The following is a 22470-nucleotide window of genomic DNA, read 5'->3' on the forward strand; positions in this document are numbered from 1 at the left end:
ACTGCTGCCACTTGGGTTGTGAGCCGGGTGCGCTACCGCTCGACCACTGAGGAATGTTCGTTCAACTTGGTTGAAGGGAGGCCTTGTGTGTCTTGTGGTAAATGGCAAAAAGTAAAATAAAATAAAGAGCAGTGTTCATATCTGTGAAGTCATATGCAATGCAGATCGCAGGCCGTTGAAGGTACCCATTAACACTATCGTGTCATACTCAAGGTAGAGCCTAACCCTTTCAGGTGCCATTTTTTATTTTGATCGAAAACAGCTATTTTTCTGCCTGAATAATAATTTAGGCCCCAAGAAAGGGAATTTGTTAGCTTTCGAGAGCAAATGATCAGCGGGTAAGTTCTTACGAGGATGTACAAAATTCCATACAAAGAGTCAGCTTGGTGAGAAATATTCACATCGAAATGCTTGTATTTGGCCAGTAAGCACTCAGGGGATCGTGAAATTACTCTGTTTCAAAGGTGCACATTATGCTCGTCATTGAGCAAAAACAATCGGTGTGATCAGTGGTGGCAAAATCTGTCTGCATAAAAATAATCGACAACATGCTACCACGCTAAATTCGGCTAAAACATTGAAATCACTCCTAGGTGCAGCGCACTCTCAGAAAAAGCTGTGTTTGCTTTGTACACAATTGTGTACAAAGCGCATGAAAGGGTTAACTGTTCCCCGAATATTTCCTGACTGAATGGAATACAAATAGTGCTGCTTCAGTACCGAATTGAGTACAAATTGAATAGGGATACTAGAACCAAATCGAGTATCAACTGTGTTCATGAAACATTTGCTATTTATGTGAATATTCATACAAAACAAGTAGCCGTCGGAAACACTTAACCTGGAGTTAAAGCTATAGCTGCCAAAAAAACGCAACACTAATCTTCACTAATGGGTTACAACAAGGAGTCTCTATGACTGTCAAGTTATATGTATAAGAAGGTTATCTTTTGCTATTGATGATGAATTAGAATAAGCTATAACCACGCTTTAAGTCATAAGACACATGGCAGCTATGTATCAGCCATGGCACCAGAGGTCAGGACATCATGGTAGGGTTTGCTGAACTTGCCTGAGCATTATGAACGCTGCCCATAGGAATAAACCGTGTCGCAGCGTTGAACCCTCCATCCTGTGCATACTACTGATTATGGTAGGATGGTGCGCAGTGTTGGTGTAAGCCTTCTTTTAGTACACAAGCACTATTTCACTAGCAGTTCTGAAAAAGGCGAGGTGCGTCTGAAGCCTCTCAGATGCCTGCAGAAATAAAATAAATATTGCTGCATCTGGGTTTTAAGCCCTTGGCGGTGCGAAGGGATCAGCTTTGCTGGCCACTGCACGAGAGCGCCATGCTATCACCGCAGCCGATCACACCTCGTTTTAAACTATCACACACTCTCGCGCTGTGCATTGCAGGTCGTCGTCTTCATGAACTTCCATCTGTGTATGAAAGCGCATTGGCTCCCTGGGTCAGTGGACACCTCAGTCGCACTTTGAAATAGGTGGCAGTGGCGGCGGTGATAGAGAGATGTGCGCTGCTTGCATTTGCATTGGCAACATTTTGGCTGAAACGTGGCACTGGAGCAATAGGCTGCTGGTATTCTTTGGGTTTGTTGATACTGGCGTTGACAGTGTTGTCGGCTCTGTTGATTTTGAGGAAAGGAAAGGTGCATAGCTGGCTCCCTGGGTTAGTGGACGCCTCAGTCCTGCTTTCAGGTACCGTATTTACACTTAAGAATGTAAGTCGACCCCCCCAAATCGATGTCAGAAAAAAAAAACACCGGTGGAGCGCTTCAAAAACGAAAATTTATTGCATAGATGGGCTATTCATCCTCACTTGAGTCATCTTCAGTGGTACTGCTGTTGTCGTCGTCGCCACTGCAATCCCACAGCACATCATCCTCCATGGAAAGCCCACACTTCCTAAATGACCGCACCACGACATCGCGTGGAACGACCGCCCAAGCGGAAATCACCCACCCGCACACAGCCGCCAGGGAGGCTCTCTTCACGCGCCCCGTTGGCGTAAGTTCCCGCCCTTCTGCCGCCAGCCACTCGTTGTACTCACGCCGGAGCAAGTCCTTGAATGGCTTGTTAATGCCAACGTTTAGCGGCTGCAGCTGCCCCGTCAGACCGCCGGGAATCACCAGCATATCTGTATCTTCTTTTCGGAGCTCTGCCTTCACTTTCGCGGTAAGGTGGCCGCGAAATGACTCCAGCATGAGGAGGTTTGGATTGCGATCTTTGAGGGATGCCCCTGGCCTCAAAAGCCACACCCGACGGTACCAATCAATAACTAAGTCGTCTGTCATAAAGCCTTTTTCGTCCACTCACACAATCACACCTTTCGGGAACATTTCCTTTGGCATAGTTTTTCTTTTGAAGACGATGTACGGTCGGAGCTTTGTGCCATCTGCCAAGCATGATAGCATAACAGTGAACCGAAGTTTCTCGTTTCCTGTCGTGAGAAGCTTAACCTCGCGAGCTACCCTCACACTCACTGTTGTGTTGCTCGTCATGTCGAAGTAGACGGGAGTCTGGTCCGCATTGCCGATTTGGCCGAGCAGGTATCGCCGCGAGTCGCGGAGCTTGAGGTAGTGCCTATGGAAGGCGAGAACTTTCTCCTTGTAAGCAGCAGGCAGCTTCTGGCATACACTAGTACGTTGACGAAGAGAGAAGCCAGCCCTCTTCATAAATTTCGAAGCCCAAGCCCTGCTGGCTTTGAAGTCTGTTCGGAGTATTCCAGCTTCCGCAGCAAGGACCCGGGCTTGTTGCGTGATCATTTTGCATGTCACTGGAAGGGACCGATCACGTATTTCGGTGACATACGCTGCAAGCTTGACCTCCAGCTCCAGAAAGCGTCCCGACTTCGGCCCGCGGAAACCTTTTCACTTGGAGTCGCAATCGAAAAGTTTGTCTCGGTGCTTCCGCCACTCCCGCACCAACCGTTCAGAAACGTCGAACTTGCGGCCCGCCGCGCAGTTGTTGGTTTCTTCAGCGTAAATGAAGGCCTCCCTCTTGAACGCTGCAGTGAATGAGCACCGAATGCTTTTCGAACCTGGAGAGCTCATGGCGAAGCACGCGGCCGGCAGTCGAGTCAAAAGCACCAACTCCAAGCACCACCAAACAAAGAGTGATCGGTGTCGGGGCATCGGCTCTTCCAGCAAACATCGGCATTCCCCAGAAGCGCTGCTGTTACGTATTGCGCAACCAACTGAAATAGCGGCTCTTCCATAAGCTAGCGACACTCCCGGGCGCTGGCGCAGACTCCGCGATTGGAACAGCGGGTCAGCGGCCCTTCCCGCAAGTGAAATGAAATGAAATTGGTTTTGGGGGAAAGAAAGTGGCGCAGTATTTGTCTCAAATATCGGCGGAAACCCAGTTGTAAGGGAAGAGATAAAGGAGGGAGTGAAAGAAGAAAGGAAGAACGAGGTGCCTTGGTGAAGGGCTCCCGAATAATTTCGACCACCTGGGGACCCTTAACCTGCTGTACTGACATCGCACAGCACACGGGCGCCTTTGCGTTTCGCTTCCATCGAAACGCTGCCGCCGCGGTCGGGTTCTAACCCAGGTATCCTGTTCAGTAGCACTGAACCATCGCGGTGGGTAACGGTGTGCGCAGTAAAAATAAGAAATGAAAAATCCTGGCCAAAATGTCTGCGGAATACCTGAATGCTACGCTTGGAGCTGTAGACCAAACAAAAACTTCTAACATCACAGTAGCGTCCCTGATAGATTGTTTTTCTTTCTTTTATCGGCAGTTCAAGGTTTCGTTTCGATTGTAAGTCGACCCCCCCCCACTTCAGAATTTTAAATTTCAAAAAAAGGGTCGACATACAATCATGTAAATACGGTATGTGGTGGTGTTGTCCACATGCAAAAACCTGGTTTTGCACAATATTTCATGCTAAGCATTGCTAAAGTGCCAGCAGTTTCTTTGTAACAGTCAACAAAGAAAGATACAGCAGGCCTTATTTGAACCTCATGCCAATTACTTGAAAAGTATATTTGAAAAAGTTGAGAACATTTTTTTTTCTAATTTTGAACTGCACTACAGTTGAACCTCTGTGTAACGAACCTCTGTGTAACGAATTCCTGGATTTTATGAAATTTTTCAATTCTCCAACACATCCCCCATTGAAGCCCATGTATAGGTGACCTCCATGTAACGAACTCGTTGCGGCAGTTGACCTTGATGTAACGAATTCGTGGCTCTGATCATCTAGCTGTATCTTGTAATGTTTTGTCCGAAATTTGACCGGGCAGTGCGCAACTTTAATGAATATTGTTTAAGTAAGTTTTTATATTAAAAGTTAAAGTAGACCGCGAGCTGAACGCTTGCAGTCGCAGCAAACAAGCAGACCTCGGTGATGATGATGATGTTGAGCGCCGCTATCACCGCTCCGTGGCAAGCGTAGCAACTTTTAAGCTTTCATTTTGTAGCTTGACACTAGGTGGCACTACTATGACAAATTCTTCGTGGTGTTGCGGCGCAGTTATGGTAAGCCTTCTTCGTCAGCGTGTTGACGTGCGTGTGCTGGTGTGCGTTTACGGTGTCGGTTCGTTACGATGAGTTCTGCTGTGAGGAAACGCAAAGTTTTGTCGCTTGAAGATAAGCTCTCGATTTTGAATGCGGTTACCGCCGGCGAAAAAAAGAAGGATGTCGCTGCCCGCTTCAATATACCAGCCAGCTCCCTGTCAACCATTCTTGCTGCAGAACAAAGCATCCGCAGTGCGATGGAGTCGGGCACAAGTGCCCAGAAGAAAAGACTGAAGACGTCGACGTATGCTGATGTGGACAACGCCGTGTTTGCATGGTTTTTGGACAGACGAGCACAAAACGTGCCCATAAGTGGCGCGATTTTGCAGCAGAAAGCCATAGATTTTGCTTGCATCCTGGGCCACGACGACTTCAAAGCGAGTAACGGCTGGCTACAAGGATTTAAAAGCCGGCATGATGTTGTCGGAGAAGTGGTATCTGGCGAGTCTGGCTCCGCAGACAGCGATGCTGCTGCCTCGTGGGTGGCCGAGAAGCTTCCCGGCATTTTCAGCCGCTATGAAGCTGCCGACATTTATAATGCTGATGAGACGGCCCTGTTTTATTAAACGTTCCCGAGCCGCACGTTGTCACTAAAAGGAGAAGACTGCCGCGGTGGAAAGCAAAGTAAACTCCGCGTGACGGTTTTGCTTTGCGCCAACACTGATGGCAGCGACAACCGAATCCCATTGGTTATTGGCCGCAATGCCTGGCCCAGATGTTTTAAAGGAACAAGGCGGATGCCAGTAAAATATGTGGAAAACTCCAAAGCTTGGATGTCGCGGGCAATTTTTTCCGACTGGCTGAAGGTGCTCAACCAAGATGTCAAGCGACAAGTTCGCAGCATTTGTTTGCTGCTTGACAACTGCTCCGCGCACCATGTGGAAGGCCTACAGCTTTCGAAGGTCGAGCTGCAGCATTTGCCACCTAACTGCACTTCTCTGGTACAGCCCTTAGACAAAGGGGTTATTAACAGCTTTAAATGCTGTTACCGGCGTCGATTGATACAAAACATGCTCCTTGACATCCGCCTTGAATGGCCAACAAAAGTGGATATCTACCAAGCAATCGAAATGCTTGCTGCGTCGTGGCAAGAGGTCGGATCACAAGTGATCACCAATTGCTTCGCCAAGGCTCAGGTAAATAAGGCCATTCAAGCTACAGTCACTGAAGACGAACTTTCAAGCCCACCCGAGGTCGCAGAAGCGTGGGATGAACTACGCATGAACGGTGGGGTGCCCGACGGTGTCGAGCTGTGCAACTTTTTGTTCGTGGACAACAGCGCCATGGCTACGGAAGAGATGACTGATGCGGCACTTGTCGAAACCGTTAAAGATAGCCTTGAAGGTGACGGTTCGTCAGAGCCTGATACGTTTTGTGCTGTTCCCACCGCGAGGGAACTGATGGACGCGGTGGACGTTCTGCGCCATTTCGTCGGCTCGCAGGACAATGAAGCAGCCATGGATGCCTTAGTTTCCTTGGAGCGCCGAGTAGTGGCTTCGATCGGGCAAAAACAGCAAGCGAAAATTACGCAGTTTTTCTCTATTAAATAAATTCTTTGAATGGCGAGTTCACTTGAATTGATATCTGTCGAATTTTTATTTCGTTTTGGCATGATCCTTACCAGTCTTAACCCAAAACTGCATCTAACGAAAACCTGGATATAACGAAAAATTGCGAACTTTCTTCAATTTCGTTATATCCAGGTTTGACTGTATTTGATTCGTTTGAATAATCAAATAACAGGATATTCGATTTGTTATTCAAACTTTTTGAATATTCACACACTCCTACTGAATCGCCAGTGCATGTGTTCCTGTACTGCTTGTGCTGCGTTGTTTATATTGTGCAATTTTGGTCCTATTCAGCCTTGGCCTAGAGCACCAGGCACATTACCGCAAACGTTCCCTCGATGAAATGGAAACAAATTCTCTTCTTTGTCATCCCTTGTTTCTCAACACAGGCCCCACAGAACCAGCGCTGGTGGCTGTTTGGGGGTGTTGCACCTCACGTGCTGATGCTCCTGCTTGCCTGGCCGGTGGTTTTCCAGCTTGCCTTTTACATCTTCAGCCATCGCAGGCGCAGGCATCTCCGATAAGTGCTGTCAGAGCTCATGCAGAGACCTGCATTCCTCCTGCATGAAAGGCCGGCTGTTCGGAGGAAATCCCTCGCATGAGGAGACAGGTACAGCCTGATGTCACATAAATTAAAGGAAGCCCAAACTGTTTTCCAGGAGTTCCACAGTGACTCTGTATGACCAGAATGGTCAGTGAGTTCAGTGGGACCCTTGTAGTTCTGGTGCTCTAGCAGCTCCTCCTTGCTGTCTTAAGAGTACATAAGCACAACGACAGGGAAGCATGTCTGAAAAGCAACAGGGGCTTCATTACGGAGCTTGTTCACAGCAGTGCATATGCATGTGAAGCTGCCTAGTTCCTTCTGAAAAGCACTGTACTGCTTGTTGCATGTACAGGTCAAAGTCTTCATGCCACAGAGTCTGCTTTTGAGCAATACAGTCAGGCACTTACTGCACTTATGAAGCTACCTAGGTCCTCGGTGGTGAAGATAGAATTCCTTCTCGTCCTCCAGAAATTATTAACTTCGGGGGTGTCTTGAATGACCCATTACAACGCTCAAGAGCAAACCCTGTGATCTGCGAACTTTTGACCAACCCTGTACAGTTGTGCTCTGTAAGAATTACTACATGCAAGGCGTGGTCAGGACTTTCTTGCAGAGACAGTGGGAGCTCAGTGGCGCTGAAAAATTAAGCACCTAGCTGCCATTCAAGAGGTTAGGGCTTCTTGCAGTGTGCATCATGGCACAGTATTTGTGTGAAAAGCAACTGCATTCTGTTGCCACTGATGCATTGCAGGTCGTACTGAGCGCGACTGTATGTGTGTGAAGCTGAATAGTTGTCGTGATCCTTTTGACATCTGAAGGTGGCCTGACATGCAAGCACATTAACCGCACGCAAGTTTTAGTTTTTGTGGATTGTCGTCACATCGGTCTAGATGTCTGTTTTTATTATTAGTATTACTAATGAAATTGTTGTCATAGTATGTACAGGCATGCGTAAAGTGCTTTTGCATATTTGTTGTCTATGCTAATGTTGCCTGTCTGCTTTAAGACGACTTTGTGTTTCTTTCGAAACTAATGGTGGGAAGTGTGGAGGTGTATGTTTCGCTTACTGAAAATTTGCTAATTATTTGTATCTAATGAAGCCAGACGATCTTGCCTACATGGGCGACACTAGCCTCCTCCTCATGAATATGTGCGAGTTGTCACAGTCTGCAGTTTTTGCCAAGAGTATACAGGCCACTGCATGTAACACGGGGCTACTCATCATGCTGCTTGATGAACTCCTGTTTTGGCTCTTCTGGTGTTCTAAGCGTTCATTAAGTAGAAATCTGCTTTCATTAAGCAGGGACTCCTTTGTGCTGTGGGACTAAGTGACTTGCACTAGAAAAAGACTGCGAGTTTCACAGAAATAGTGTGCCCTGTATGCAGTGCATGAAAACTGTACGAGTTCTGCAGAATTAATATTTTGCAAAGGCTAGCAGCATGTTATAGGCTACAGCTGTACACTATCGTCACCATGGTAGCAGTGAAAAGTGCAACTGAACACAAAAGCCAGAAATCAAAAAGTTGTTTTTAAAACTGTGAATCACCATGTTGGTAATTTTACATGTATGTGCAATATGTAAAATGTCGTTTGTGTGCTTGGGTACAAATTTAAGTTTGTGTGTGCATGCTGTATTCGTTAACATTTTAGACAGTCATTGTGATGCTGTTTGATCACACTTAGTCTGCAGTAAGCTTAATCTTCATCTTTTTTGTTTTCCTGTTCTGTTTTGTGCAAGAATCCAGCTTAGAATAGTTGCTAAGTTGTTAATTGTTATCACAAAATGCATTCAGCAGTTCTTTGCTCAGTGCAAGGGAGCATGCCTGTGAGAATGCCTCTTGCAATACAAAATTATGCACTGCATTTTGTAGGGGGCAGGCTAATTTGTTTGAGGTGTAGTCATTCATGTGTGCATTGTCACCTTTTATTTTTCTTTTCATCTTTGTGTGCATAGTGTTGCCCTCTGGCAATGTACACAGCTCCGTCCACAAATGCTCCTATAACTTGGCCGTTTGTAGAGAGTATTTGTAGTTTAGCTTCGATTTATATGAATGTAACGGTTCTACATGCATCTTGTGCGATGAAAAGTGTGATGAGGGACCAGACATGAGTGTGCAACCATGTTGTACTGTGCCGTATCCAGTGCATTAGAATGCTGAGTATAAACAACACATACTCAGTTGAACTCGAAAATTATAAAGCTAGGAATAAAAAATAAAAGGTTCAGGACACAAAAAATTCAAAGTATAGGAATACAGTCAAACCTTGTTATAGCGGACAGGTAAAGAATAGTAAAATAGTTTGATGTAGCCAAAATGCGTAATAAGAGTTTGCCTAACACTTGTGCACGAGAAGTGCAGTTTAGTGAGAGAATGGCAACTGAGAGGGACCTTTTCCGAAGTTTTAGTGCTGTTTCAAAGCTGCTCGTGGCGATTGCAGAGGCTGCAAAAAACAAACTGGCAAAAGCCAGTTAGTTTGGCTTCTCCACACTGCACCAGCGGCGGCAGGTCAGATGCCAGATAGTGGTCAAATGCCAGATAGCTTCTCCACATCACAGCGGTGTCACGTGAAAAATGGGAGGGTAAAATGAAAACTATCGTCGTCATTGCCGCCTCCACGACAGTAGACATGAGCACGGGATGGCTACTGGAAGGCTACAGTTCGCCATGCCGCTGGCTCCGGGGCACAAGCGACAGGTGCGAGAGGCATAAAATGGTGCCAACTAACTGGCTACCAAATTTTCATGCCGCTATATCTTCCTGGCACTGCTGGCAAGCGAGAGATGAAGTGTGAATAATGGCACTGCTTGCCGTACCTCCACCAGTCATGTAGTGCAGTAAAGCCTGCAGTCTGTCATCTGAGCGGACACAACTTGGTGCTCGGCAATTCACACTATGTCCGTTTTATGGAAAATCGCATTCCATATATAGAGTAAGAATTGCAGGCATTTGTTAAACATATTTATGAACAATTTGATATAGTGAATAATTTGTAATATGTATGTACGTTATATCGAGGTTTGACTGTATATCATTTCTATACACAAACTTTGGCATTAGATAGAATGCCTGCAAAAGCCTGTCTTAAGTTTACAGGAAATGTATAAAATCTCAAGAAGAAGCTTTTGCAAGTGGTAAAAAGCGGGAAAAAAAATCTGCAGCTGTGGTCCCACAATCAAATGAGTCGAAAGTGTGGGTGTTTCAAGGGCTGTTGCAAGCAAAGCAGCCAGTAATGGTATGAATTCTGTATGCAGTATAGAGCTGTCGCAGCACTTTGAAAGGGCTTTTTTTTAAGCATTGCAATGAGGGCGAGTGAACCTTGCTGTGAGTGTTGTGGCGATTCCCCCTTCCTTTTTCCCGTTAGCCATTACATTCCTCTATTGCTTTGAGCCACGCCTTGCATCTGTGTAAGCCAAACGAGCTTGACTAGCTATCCAGAAATATATCGGCTCTGTGAAATATTGAGCTGCTTCTAGAGTACAAAGCTGCAGAATACACCCTACAGAAAGGAGAAAATAAGCCATCCCCTTATTCTGGACTTCGTTGGTATGTCAGCGGTATTGCTGTCATTGCTTTTTGTTCAGAATGTAAGCTACGAATTGAATTACACCATGGACAAAGATAAATATCGGCACTGCCATTAGTGCTGCTAGTGCAGTGCAGAATGTGAGGATGAGAAAGCCACTTACTCTTGTTCAATCCAACGGGGAATGCTTGGTGTTAATCTTTCATGCTTTAAGAGTTTGCCTCCTTAAAAGCAAATGCAGCTTTGGCTCCTGAATGTTTAAAAGTCATTTCCTATTGCATTAGATCTGACTGCATACTTTTTTTTTCAGCCGGCACTGAAAAGTATCTGTTGCAGAAAAACTCTTAAGGGTTCAAGCACACTTTAGAAGCTCTTGTAGGAACAGTCAGATACGCTGTGTGACCGAAGCTATAGTGCTCTGTTCAGAGGCAAGCTTTAGGCTGCATTGTTAGATTGGAGGAGGTGATGTGGTGTTGCATTTCAATATTGGGTGTCCTTAAAGCATCCTTCCCTTTGTTTTCGAAGCTGTTATCTTGTACGCCGGGACTGCCCCATTTTAGGGGTGGCATGGTCGTATTTTTTGTTCATAAGAGATTTATATGTATAAAACTTGTACATGCCGTTTTAATAAACTGCATTTTTAAAGGAATTCCCATTTCAAAAAGAAAAAAATGGAACTTTTACTGTGAAACACTTTAATAGCTTTTGTGGGCTGCTTGTATTGTGCTGGATCGAGAAACTATCTGAAGCTTCTGCTGCAAGTTTAAAGAAATGAAACCCCCCCCTCGGCCAACTAATTGTTTGTTTTAAGCATCTGCACTGAACGAATCAGGAACACCTTGTGTGCCTCCTGTGGCCAAAAGTTTGTAGAAGTGAAGGTCTATGCATTCAGTTTCATGAAGTCTGTACCAGATGATGGCTGCAATGATTTATTACTAATGTAGTTAAACAAAACCAAGACATCTTTATTCCAAATTTTTTGGTGGAAAGTTCAGATTTCACTCCCACTGTAAAAAGATAAAATCAACAGGTGCATTGCTACATCACAAACATGCTGCTTGCGGTGCCTCTTTCCATGCCTCATACTTTCATGCGAATAAACAAGCATCCATACAGTGTTTCACAGAGGGCGACAATATGAGCAGCTGGAGAGGAAGTTGCACAGAACCAAGTACAGTTTCGACATTCAGACAATCTGATAATAGGCAGCACTGCGCAAATTTCAGCGCTGAACTCAAAACTGCACTGATACGCTATCATAAATGGATCTTGCTCACTGATGAAACACGTGCATTTGGGTCCTCACTGGAAAGGGTCGCAGTATGCTGGAGCTAACACGAAGTCAAAATACATCTTGGTGATTTCTTGGAGTTGTACACATTTCATTCTTGCGGCACATAAAATCAAGGCTAGCATTCTGCAGTTTTGTAACTGTCTTGCTGGGGTTCAAATTTCGCAAAAACGAAATAGAAGCACATGAGTTCAGTTGACAAACATCTTCCTCAAGTGCAGAGTGCTCCCTTAGCAGAAATAACTTATCAGCATCAACTTTGAAAAAGCACAATAAAATTGGCCACAATAAAAATGGCAAACAGAAAAGAGCTTATACGCGAGACTTAACTGATTTGTTTAAGAACTCGTGATCACAGTGTGGCATTACCATTCATTTTATAACAACGGCGCAACTCTAGCTCGCCTACACAAGACTATGTACAAGGGTTTCGTTATACAAACAAGATACTGTGCTGGCTCAACTGTTAGATCTTTAATTGATATTTCAACAACTGTCCCATTGCTGAGCAAGCTGTCACACATGAAACATGTCCTAGGGGTATTTTTTCCATGAGTGCAATGTGCCATTGTACACTGGAGACAACTGCATTGTTTGCATCACGTCTAGGGGCATGTATAAATACTCATTGCCAAGCAGTTTGCTTGTGTTTGGTGCCATCTTCAGAAATGCCTCAGTGTGACGACACCATCTGTAGCCACAAAGGCAAAATGCATGCCATGGAGGCTCCCTCCCCAGCTAAATTCTGCTTCCTTTGTTTAGGATTACCACTAAGGGTGGCGTATTTCACAATTTATTTCAGGCAAGACAGGCATGGAGTGAAAGTGAATGTGGTACTATACAAAACCAACCACCAAATACCACCACCTGTGAGCACAAACTTGCCGTTGTTCCTTTAGCTAACAGGCATTTATACATCCCCTTGAGAGAGACTCTCCGGTCTGTACGACGCAATCCTTGATCTTGTCGATGCACAGCATGTACAAAAAAAAGACTTAAGAAAAAAAAGAAAAATGGTCACTTCCACATAAGAGACATTTTCTAAATATTATTTACAGGCACCAGCAAACAATCCATGGCAGCTCGTGCGTTTTCTTCACAGATTCCTGCAATTGAGCAAAAAGATGTAATGACTGCAGTGGTCTGACATGCACGTACAAGCAGCTACATGTTTTGACAACTTCTACTGTGAACTCTGGGCAGAGCAGTCTATGATTGTTGGTCACCTAGTTGCAACTGCTGAGCTGACATGCTTGCAAAGCATTTGTCACATTTCAGATGAAGTGGGATTGAAGCCCCAGGAGGAGCAATGTGCTTGTACAAAGTTTTGCTGCATTACAATAATGCGTACACCTGTTGGGCATAGCATGCATGTTCAGCACTTCATCCCTGTCTCACTGAAGACTAGGGATGCCACTGTTAGGGCAAAGGGTCCACTATGCCCTGTATTCATAATTAAGCATGCATTGTGTCAGTGTGAAGTACATACACTGTCTCTTGCATGATGATTGGAAGGCGTACGCAGTACCATGCCAAAGTCGGTTATCGCAAACATTTGCTTACTTGTTCTTGTGCTGTTGAGAAAACTTGCGCACGACCACCGACTGCTTGGCTGCTGTGTTCAGGGGCAGGTTGGAGATGTGGCGGAGGCCTTGGGGCGAAGGAGCAGGCGGAGGTGGCCCCGGGGGTGCAATCCAATCACTGGCACCTACTGCTGAGCTGTAGTGTTTGCTTGACGTCTTGTTGAACACTGGCAGCATTTCGTTAGCCTCGTTGCTGAGCGCCTGCGCAGGAAAAGCACCCAAAAAGGTGAACCCTACTTTGACACACACGAGGCATGCAAAACGAGAAAAATCGGTTTGAAGCCAGGCTAGCAGGCTCGTATTAACTAAACTAAAGACAGGCAAGGCAAAATACAGAGTATGAGAACAGGGGATGCTACTGATTAACAGCTACTGTTTCCTAGAAAAAGGTGAACTTAAAAAATGTTAACTGGATGCTTTCTTTATTTCTTTTGAGACTGTGCAGTTGTACAGTATCTCGCCTTGCGCCATATGTCAGCAGATAGGCCATCCCTTCATCGGAGAGCCTTCTCTATTTACATGTAGCCAATTCTGCGCCTACATCTGGAGGAAATGGTATACCTATCAAATGACAACTCATGGCATAATTTTTTATGTCAGTGCGTGAATGCAGAAAGACAAAAAAAGAAACACCTCAGTGAGTCACTGATACAGGCCACTCATTTTGTCTATTTTGGGATAAGCACATGGTGTGCTTTTTGTCTGCTGGGCATATCTCAAGGCTTCAAAGGCAATTACAAAGATTTTTTTTCTTGTTAATTACTGTATGAACCTATACTCTAATTCATACATAAGGCATGAAAAGTACAGAAGTAGTCTGTAGGAAAAAACAGAGGCGTGTTACTCCGCACTTGTTTTCTGGCAGAGTAATCTAAAGCATGAGAAAGTTACAGCACGTCGTCAGCAGTAACAATGACAAATGTATCATAAGCCTGCAGGTAAAACATTTATTGTTTTTTGCTCACCACAAGGAATACACTACTCTTTGGTCACAGGTGTACGCAGTGCAAAAAAAGAGCGCTAACTTTGGCAGTGTTGTGCCTGGTGTATGAAAGTGAGTACAGAACGCTGTGCGTGGAGTGCAAACTATCAGAAGCTTAAAGTGAAGCTTTAGGGCACATTTTGCCTTAGCCATGCGTGCTTAAAAAGTAGAGTGTACTACTGCAGGAGATCAGCTACATATAACTGAAATACAGCTCATCTTGAGCTTGTATTGGTTTCACTAACTGCTTTAGGGCACATTTTGCCTTAGCCATGCGTGCTTAAAAAGTAGAGTGTACTACTGCAGGAGATCAGCGACATATAACTGAAATACAGCTCATCTTGAGCTTGTATTGGTTTCACTAACTGTTGGCTCTTTCAGCTTTAGCAGCTCAAGCACATAACCTAGAGTACCTGCTGCATATTGGGTACAACATTCTATACACATGTAAAGGGCACTGACCTTGAGGTAGATGAGAGCATCAGTTCCGTATCCTTCACAGGAAGTCAAAATCAGGTCCCCACGAAAGTAGCGGGCATACAGCCGGGACAGGGGCAAGCCATAGCCATAGCCAGCCTGAAATCACGATAAATGTGAAAGAAACTGTGGCAAAAAGAAGGAAAGTACAGTGTGTCCAAGAACTAAAAGCTTGGGTGAAGCTATGAAGGCTATGCAAATTTACTTGCGAGCTCTGATTTCTGGACGTTGGATGCGCAATTATGATATGTTCAATATGTACCATACGCTTAGCACAGAACAACGCTATATATGTTTCACCCTGTGCTTGGTGATGTAGTATATGAAATCACTTTTGAGATCAAAATTTCTGCAGTTGGAAGAAAATCAATAGTGCAAATAGAGTCCAAAGGTACAAGGTTCCAACTCTCCTTGAGCTTATATTCTTGACTGGCTTGCACAACCCCAGATGGAAAAAAGAAAATCAAGCTTTCACAAATGACATAAGACGACAGCTAACTTTCTTTGTTGCTGTTGCATGAACATAGCTGCATACTAGAAACCTGACATGAGAATCCACTAACACGACTGTTGAGTTTAACTTGACTACTCTGTCTGAAAAGCTTTATTAAAGGTATACGAGGTCTGTTAGAAAAGTATCCGACCTATGGCTGAAGAAAAAAAAATTGGCATAACTGGAGCATTGGAAACCTAATCATCCTCACAGCAGTCTCCTTGGGAATCTAGCATGTCCTGTGAGGCTTCAACACAAAGTTGCTTTTGCTCCACCATGAGCTGCTTCGGCACGAATTTCGCCGCAACTCTCTTCACGGCCAAATCTTTGGTGATAATGGAATGTGCAGAAAAAGTGCTGACGCCCATCTCTTCCGCAATTTCTCGGATAGTCACACGGTGGTCCCGCATCACCACAGCATTCACTTCGGCAATGACCTGGTCATTTCGGCATGTTGATGGCCGACCGGAGTCTGGCTCGCTCTCCACCGATGTGCGGCCATCTTTGAGCCAGTTGTACCACTGTTTAATCTGTGTGCTGCTCATAGCATCGTCACCGAAAGCTGTCTGAATCTTCCGAATGGTTTCCACTTGGCTGTTGCCCAGTTTCTGGCAAAATTTGATGCAGTAGCGCTGCTCCAGTTGCTCCGCCATTTTCCTCGCAATAAAAAACCGACGAGAGCACTGCGCACTGCCTCACTCAAACGCTGCGTCCCAGCGACTGACACTATTGGCAGGCGGGAAAAATTCTCGCATGTGCACGAAGGTTCAAGGTCGGCTGATGCTAGCGTGCTTGTTTCATATCCATCAGGTGTTCGCAAAAAAAAAAAAAAAGGCCGGATACTTTTCTAACAGACGTCATATTTCCACTACTTTGATCTGAATGAGTGTGCAGCTCAAATGGTAGCAAGCAAGACATGCATGAAAATACACTGGGGCAAGGCACATCCACATCACTAAGGCTCTGCACAGACGTGCAGTTGACAGGCAGGTGCACTCACCAGAGGTGCAGAGTTGAGGCCGGATGCTGAAGGCTGCGGTGCAGTGGAGTACATGTACTGGAACAGCAGCTCTGTACACGATCTTGGGATGCCTCCACCTTTGTCAGACAGCTGCAGATTATTTCAGAATACTGTCAATCCCATACGAGATTATTACAAGAGTAGGCGCATGTTTAATGATCAAACAAGCACAACGCGAACCATATAGCAAACAAGAACCAACAAGGTGAATTGCTGGCGGTTACAATGCACAGAGTTATAAACAGTTAACAAAGGCTAATTTGCTGTAAGTAGTTTGTTTTAAAATTTTGTGGACTGTTCTGTTGTAGGTTGAGTAATGATGGCAGGGTTTAGAGAATTACATTTCTGCATAACTTGTGAGAAAAATGAAAAGTGAAAATTACTGTTGTTACAAAAAAAAGTGCAAAAAGCGTGCTTATGTCATGTCGGTCTGGTAGGTTTGTACTTGGCAAAAGCAGCAGGATTCAGCCTCGGCACACTGTGTAAAAAAATATAAAAACTGTAAGCGCTGAATCTTTGTTCTGTTCTCAAAGGTTACGCAGCCGGCGCAAGAAAGAAGTTCAGTTGGTAAATTTGTGCACTTGTAGCAATTACAGATAAACTGGATAGCTTTCTTTTGTACTGTTTCAAGCATGAGAGCGTGGCTTTTGACATTTGGAAATTATACTATGTTGGCATAGTAGAACAGTTTATTTAAGGCTCTTTTTGTCTACGTCTTGTGGGTGCTTTCTAGATGAGATAAATTCACATGCCTAACTAAGCATTTGTACTCCGTGACTTCTCGAAAAACAGTGCCGCTAAAACCATACAGGCAATAGGAGACGGATTTTTCGTTCGCTGCAGACGTGAACAGAAATGGAATTGCAGTAATATTCGAACAGAGTGTCAGTAATGCCAGCACAAGCATAAACACTTTCAAGTACATTGGCCAAGAGTGACCCATTTTAAGATGTTAAGGTGCGCACATTGCTGGTTGACTGAAATTAATATGCAAAGAAACAATGTACTAGCACGTCTAGGCAAAACATGCTGCTTCCATCATTTCCCTCTTATATGTGGTGTCATAGGTGGTGGTTTTCTTTGTGGCCAATGCACTTATGACCTGTTAGCACATCACTAACAATGATTTATCCATACGTTTTTTATGAAACTTTACTATTCATATTAGCGTCACATTATATTTCTTACATTGCATTTCACTACATTAGGAATTTGTGTTGTCACACGTTGTAGTGTTTTTTTTTTTTTTGCTTAACAACTGTGTTTAGCCCCACCCTTTTTGGGACTGTGTAAAAATAAAATGAGTAAATAAACAACATCCTCACTGCACATGATAAATAGAGGTGAACATAGCACTACCGAGGCAAATTTTTTAGAGGGTTGCTGCCACTAAGGCACTTAAGGGCACCGTGTATGACTCATGCTACCAATTTCTCAGAATCAAGCTTACAAGACATTATGGCCTGGTTGTCTTTCAAAGAGTTTGTATACAAACATAGCTATCATTCTTACAGTAAAATTGCACAAAACCAGGTTTATTGGCCACATGTGATATGTTAGTGAAGTCAACTGCCATTTATGTATCAAATAGTGATAATTATGCTGTCATAAAACATACTTTTGAAAGACAAATTATAAGAACATGGAGCACCTTGGATGCTACATATTGTCTGCTAGTGGAAGCAAAAAAAAAAAAAAACAAGACATGCAAAGCTCCTACCACATGGTAACTCGAACACTAATAGGTACAGGAACACGAATATTTCTAATACACATTATTGGTATGCCAAAAATGCAAACAGGCCTTTCCAGCAACTGATACAACAGAAAACTATAATTTCTGCAAGGATCTAATTTTTGTACAAATGGGCAATGCTTTGTGGAAAACATGTCCCACAAAGAATGAATGAGACAAGTGAGATTTAGATGTCTAACTGTCCCCTCCAGTGTTCGTTACCATGAAATTAAAACCTGTGCAAGTATTTTTTTATCACTTCAGACCAAAGTTTCCATCAGCATGCCTAACTAAAATACAAATGGCAAAATTTGGGACGGATGGACTGATGCACAGCTTTTTTTAATTGCACGAACCCCCGAAGTCCACGCACATTCAATTCGCCTTGCTGCACACATGGGCTCAGCTATCACTTTAGATAATCTTGCACCTCATTACTGCTGCATCATGAAATCTAGTGTCCCTCGAGGGAATCAAAGCACTAAAAATAGAGCTTATGAAAAAAACAATCGAATGTAGTAGAGTTTTGATCAAGGACAAATGCAAAAATCGACATTGTGCATCAAACTGTGCGGTCAATGAAGACGTAAAGGACAAAGTGGCACGGTGTGCAGGACCTCTTCAAGCACGGACCTGTGCAAACAAACCTTAATGGTGAGGTCTTCTCTCCCCCGAGCAATGAGCACCTTCAGCGGAGGAAACTCGTCAGCCTCAGTCCCATGGTACTCAACCACGGCCCTCATGGAGTTCTGTGCGAACAAGTATAAAAAGTTTAAAAAATATTAGGCATCCAGTAGCTCTAGTGGCAGCCTACCTACAGAACACTTCCCGAGGATCATGTTAATTTTTTCTATTCTGCGTTGGCTGCCATAATAATAACAATACAGTAAAACATGTTTTGTGTTAAAAGCAGTGACAAAAAGGAAAAAAATGTGCCAAGAACATGCAGTCAGATTTAAATGCCAAATTAGCTCAACAACAATAACAACTGCTCAGAAATAAACAACAGGATTCAAGGTGCTTGCTTATCCTAACCTTAATTACAAATACAAGGCACCATTGAAACTCACCTTGAAAAGCTCAAACAGCATGTGGTACAAATGCGATGGCACATAGTCTACACAAATGGTGGAATTTGGAGATATCACTGTAAGCAAAGAGCATGAGTTCCAGTTAGAAAAAAAAAAATGGAGACAGCACTGTTTACTAAGCAACTGCAGAGTACTAAACGTGAGGGTGGAATTAAAATTTTTAGGCACCTACCATCACATTGTTCAACGACCAGGCCAGGAGATGTGAGGTAATACTGGTCACAAAGAAACTTTGCATTTTCATAAGCATCTGAAAAATGAGAAGACAACATTTATTTGAAGCGGTGACAATGATAAGAGTTTTGCACTGATTGAAAGGCTGATCGGTTCAATACTAAGACACATCAAATGCAGCACAGTAACTGAGAAAGGTCTACTTAGCCATACGACAGGAACAATACAGTTTTGAGGTTCAACACATACCACTAGCATATACCACTGAATCCTTGCCAAAGAGAAAAAAGAAAGCAGCCCAGGAATTCTACCATCACTCTCACATTTATACAAACATGGTTTATGATTTATGGGGGTTTAACGTCCCGAAGCGACCTAGGATATAAATGACGCCGTAGTGAAGGGCTCCGGAAATTTCAAAACCACCTGGGGTTCTTTAACGTGCACTGACATCACATAGTACACGGGCCTTTAGAATTTCACCTCCATTGAAACTTGACCACCGTGGATTTACACAAACATATGGCAAGTTTAAAGAAGCGCTCATACTACGTAAACTCGTAATAAGGGAGTAATTACTCTTTGGAATCCACCCAAACGTAGCCATATGGCTACAAAAGAAAGCTAGACAGCTATACAAATGTACTCCATTTTGGGGGATTCCCCTAAACATTTGACCAATTAAGTAAGCTTCATCAACAACATTGTAGCAGCATTAGTGTTTGAACATGTGAAATATGAATGCGAAAACCACAGAAGAAAAACTTCCATGCAAATTGCTGCCGATATTTACAAACAAAACATGAACAATTAGCTAGGGCTATCAGTGGTCTTCAGTATGTATGCTTAAGCTTGCAGCACCATATAAAACACCTGGTAGCACTTCTGCTACAGACCAAGGGCTTGCACTCAAACAAAGCCATGGCAGCTGCTGGCCTAAGCAACATGTTTCATCCATCCATGCCAATTTTCTGCAAACTGGTTTTGTGATAACACTGTACAGCTGTGCTGTAGCGACACTGACACTGCACAGCCGTTATTACTGGACAGAAATGGGGCTATCCTGCTGTACAACAGCTGTGTCCACATCAACAATGACTGAGCAAACCAAGTGGGATATAAGAATCCGCATTACCCTCAGCATAGCCTGCATGCGTAACCGCTTTTTGGCTGGTAACAACAGATATGAGTAAGAAATAGTTCACTAGTCAACACTTTGTCAGAAAAGACTTGAAATGCTTCATTTTAACCCCACTCTACAGGAACTTATTTCCGAGGGAATCCTAGGTTTCCATAATCCTTGCAGAGAGTGCACTGCTGTAGATGGTGATTGTTATGGTGAAACACATTCATGAACCCCCATATTATGGCATGTATTCTTCACAAAATCCCATACCTCAGTTACACAGCCCAATACTATTGCAGGTTCATCTATGCAACCCTTCAAAAAGTTAGGTGCAAAGCTTTACCTTCAACTATAGAGGCAACATTGCAGTTGCGGTCAATGGAACCGATATTCCGAGGGTGCGTGTTGTTCTCATTTCCAAATAGGGAAGCTGAATAAGAAGAAAAATGGCCATGAAGCAACCGCCAAAGTTCAAGACGAACTCGTACCATACCCATATTTGATCAGCACATGCATTTAGATGAAAACTGCAGGCGCCTTTTGATATCAATCACTGTTATTTGATAAAGCAATATTGCGCATCAAGGATTTCAAGTTACAAACCCACATTACAGATATAGCTAGAAAAAACAACTGAGTATGTCTTCGGAAAACTTTAGCTGATGACTAAATCACAGACTGAAAAAAAAATATTGCAGTGTGATGCTTTGTGCCTTTCCATACTGAATGTGCCAAGACATACACTAACTCTCGTGCAAATGCATGTAGCCTTACCTGGGAGCAATGATTTGTTGTGCTTATTTATTTATGATAGGTATATGCCAAATTGGAACTAGTATGAATAGAAATCAAAAGCCCTTTGTTACATCCCTTGTTTCAGCATAGCCAAGTTGGAAAATCCCCCAGTATTCATTAATAAAATTAAAAAAATAAAGACAGGATGGCTGATACATATTTTATGTCAGGATTTCAAACTGGACACAAGCTTGCTCCGGATGCTTGTGCCACCATGTGCTCAAGGCGAGCTTGCGCGCGTGCACCCCTCGAGACCGGTGGTTCGTCAAGGCACGTGACGCGATGGCGAACCGCGGCACCTGAGTATAGTGTTCTAGAACACTGTAACATCATAACCTGAATAGCACGCGCCGTCGTCTGCTTGCTGATGAAGTCATCGGAAAGGTACGCGTCGCTCGCCAGAGTAGCGTGCGCTGTAAATGCGCTGGCCGTAGAAGACACCCTACCGTAGTCACTAGTAAACTTATGCAGTGACTCTAGCTGGCTGTTCGCCCGAGGCGAGGCTCATCGGTGGCCGAACGCAGTTGAAACCCAGAGCCGCCTCCTTTTGGCACAGCGCGTTCCATATGCGGTCACCTAAGGTTCAAGTATCACAGCAGCTGTGCTCAAAAATCGCATTACCAAGAAGCGTAATTGTCGGCTAATTTTTTGGGTACCAACAGGGCAATTTTCGTATTTTCCAAGTTACTCATTTCCTTCTTTCTAGCATTAACAAAATATGCAGATTTTCTATAGCTCCTTCCATAGCTCCTCACAGTAAAACACTACTGCCAATTTTCTGAACAGATTTTAAAGAATCTACAAGATTCAAAACCACATAACGACATGAGATCAACCCAACCGAGTTCAAACTTTTCTGTCAGCTTTTCTGCATCTGACTGCAATGGCCTTCCCCACCATATCGCTTCCATAACCTGCCCATCAACATTTATTACTGCTATCAATGCCTGCAGCGTAAAAATCCAACCCTTTATACAACACCCCACAAGGTTTAAGGAATATGATGTGATGAGGTGAATAACACTCAACACTAATAGTGACCAATGACATGGGAGCAATGTGTCATAAGAAATGTTTGTGCTTCTTACTATGCTGATTGATGAGCATTCTGATGGAGATCCTGTTCATGTAAAAGCGGTCCAGGAAGTACTGTATGCTGTGCTCAGTCTTTGGATCTGGCTCGTGCGATTCTTTCAGCTCAATCACACCCTGTGCCATGGTCTGAACAACATTTGAGTGGCGGTTCCTAATTTTGATCAGTGCCTCACAAAACCTGCATAGCAAAAGACAGAAGAACAAGCATACTCGCTGAGATGGCATTTAACAATTTGCACATGTTACAATGCAGTAAGCCTAGGCAGATAGAAAGATGAAATTTAAAATGCAGCAGGGTGATGCACAACCAAATGACATAAAAAAAAAATGTATATATAATTTATACCATCCTTTTTCAAAAATAACTTTTCATTCATTACTCAAGCACTGCCACTCATAAAATACTCCATAGAATACAATGTTGAG

The 22470-nt window shown here is 43.8% G+C and overlaps 3 protein-coding genes across 4 annotated transcripts in view; 1 reads left to right on the forward strand and 2 right to left on the reverse strand.

Moving 5' to 3' along the window:
- Window positions 1-10830, forward strand: part of LOC144136560 (acyl-CoA-binding domain-containing protein 5-like) — a 31802-nt gene extending 20972 nt beyond the window's left edge. For both annotated transcript variants that reach the window (XM_077668960.1, XM_077668961.1), the window contains one exon: window positions 6501-10830. In XM_077668960.1, the coding sequence (XP_077525086.1) occupies window positions 6501-6635 (135 nt within the window). In that variant the 3' untranslated portion in view covers window positions 6636-10830. The remainder of the gene's footprint in view (window positions 1-6500) is intronic.
- Window positions 10831-11125: 295 nt separating this feature from the next.
- Window positions 11126-22470, reverse strand: part of Pdk (pyruvate dehydrogenase kinase) — a 40792-nt gene continuing 29447 nt past the window's right edge. Inside the window, exons 4-12 of the mRNA XM_077668959.1 lie at window positions 22038-22222; window positions 20498-20584; window positions 19027-19104; window positions 18834-18910; window positions 18411-18512; window positions 16008-16118; window positions 14500-14613; window positions 13036-13256; window positions 11126-12578 (exon numbers count right to left, since the gene is read on the reverse strand). Coding sequence (XP_077525085.1) covers window positions 12569-12578; window positions 13036-13256; window positions 14500-14613; window positions 16008-16118; window positions 18411-18512; window positions 18834-18910; window positions 19027-19104; window positions 20498-20584; window positions 22038-22222 — 985 coding nt within the window. The 3' untranslated portion in view covers window positions 11126-12568. The remainder of the gene's footprint in view (window positions 12579-13035; window positions 13257-14499; window positions 14614-16007; window positions 16119-18410; window positions 18513-18833; window positions 18911-19026; window positions 19105-20497; window positions 20585-22037; window positions 22223-22470) is intronic.
- Window positions 15074-15809, reverse strand: LOC144136562 (protein GVQW3-like). Its single transcript, XM_077668963.1, has one exon. The coding sequence runs from the start codon at window positions 15658-15660 to the stop codon at window positions 15205-15207; it is 456 nt and encodes a 151-aa protein (XP_077525089.1). The 5' UTR covers window positions 15661-15809; the 3' UTR covers window positions 15074-15204.

This window comes from Amblyomma americanum, chromosome 6 (assembly GCF_052857255.1).
Source record: "Amblyomma americanum isolate KBUSLIRL-KWMA chromosome 6, ASM5285725v1, whole genome shotgun sequence".
NCBI classification, from domain to species: domain Eukaryota; kingdom Metazoa; phylum Arthropoda; class Arachnida; order Ixodida; family Ixodidae; genus Amblyomma; species Amblyomma americanum.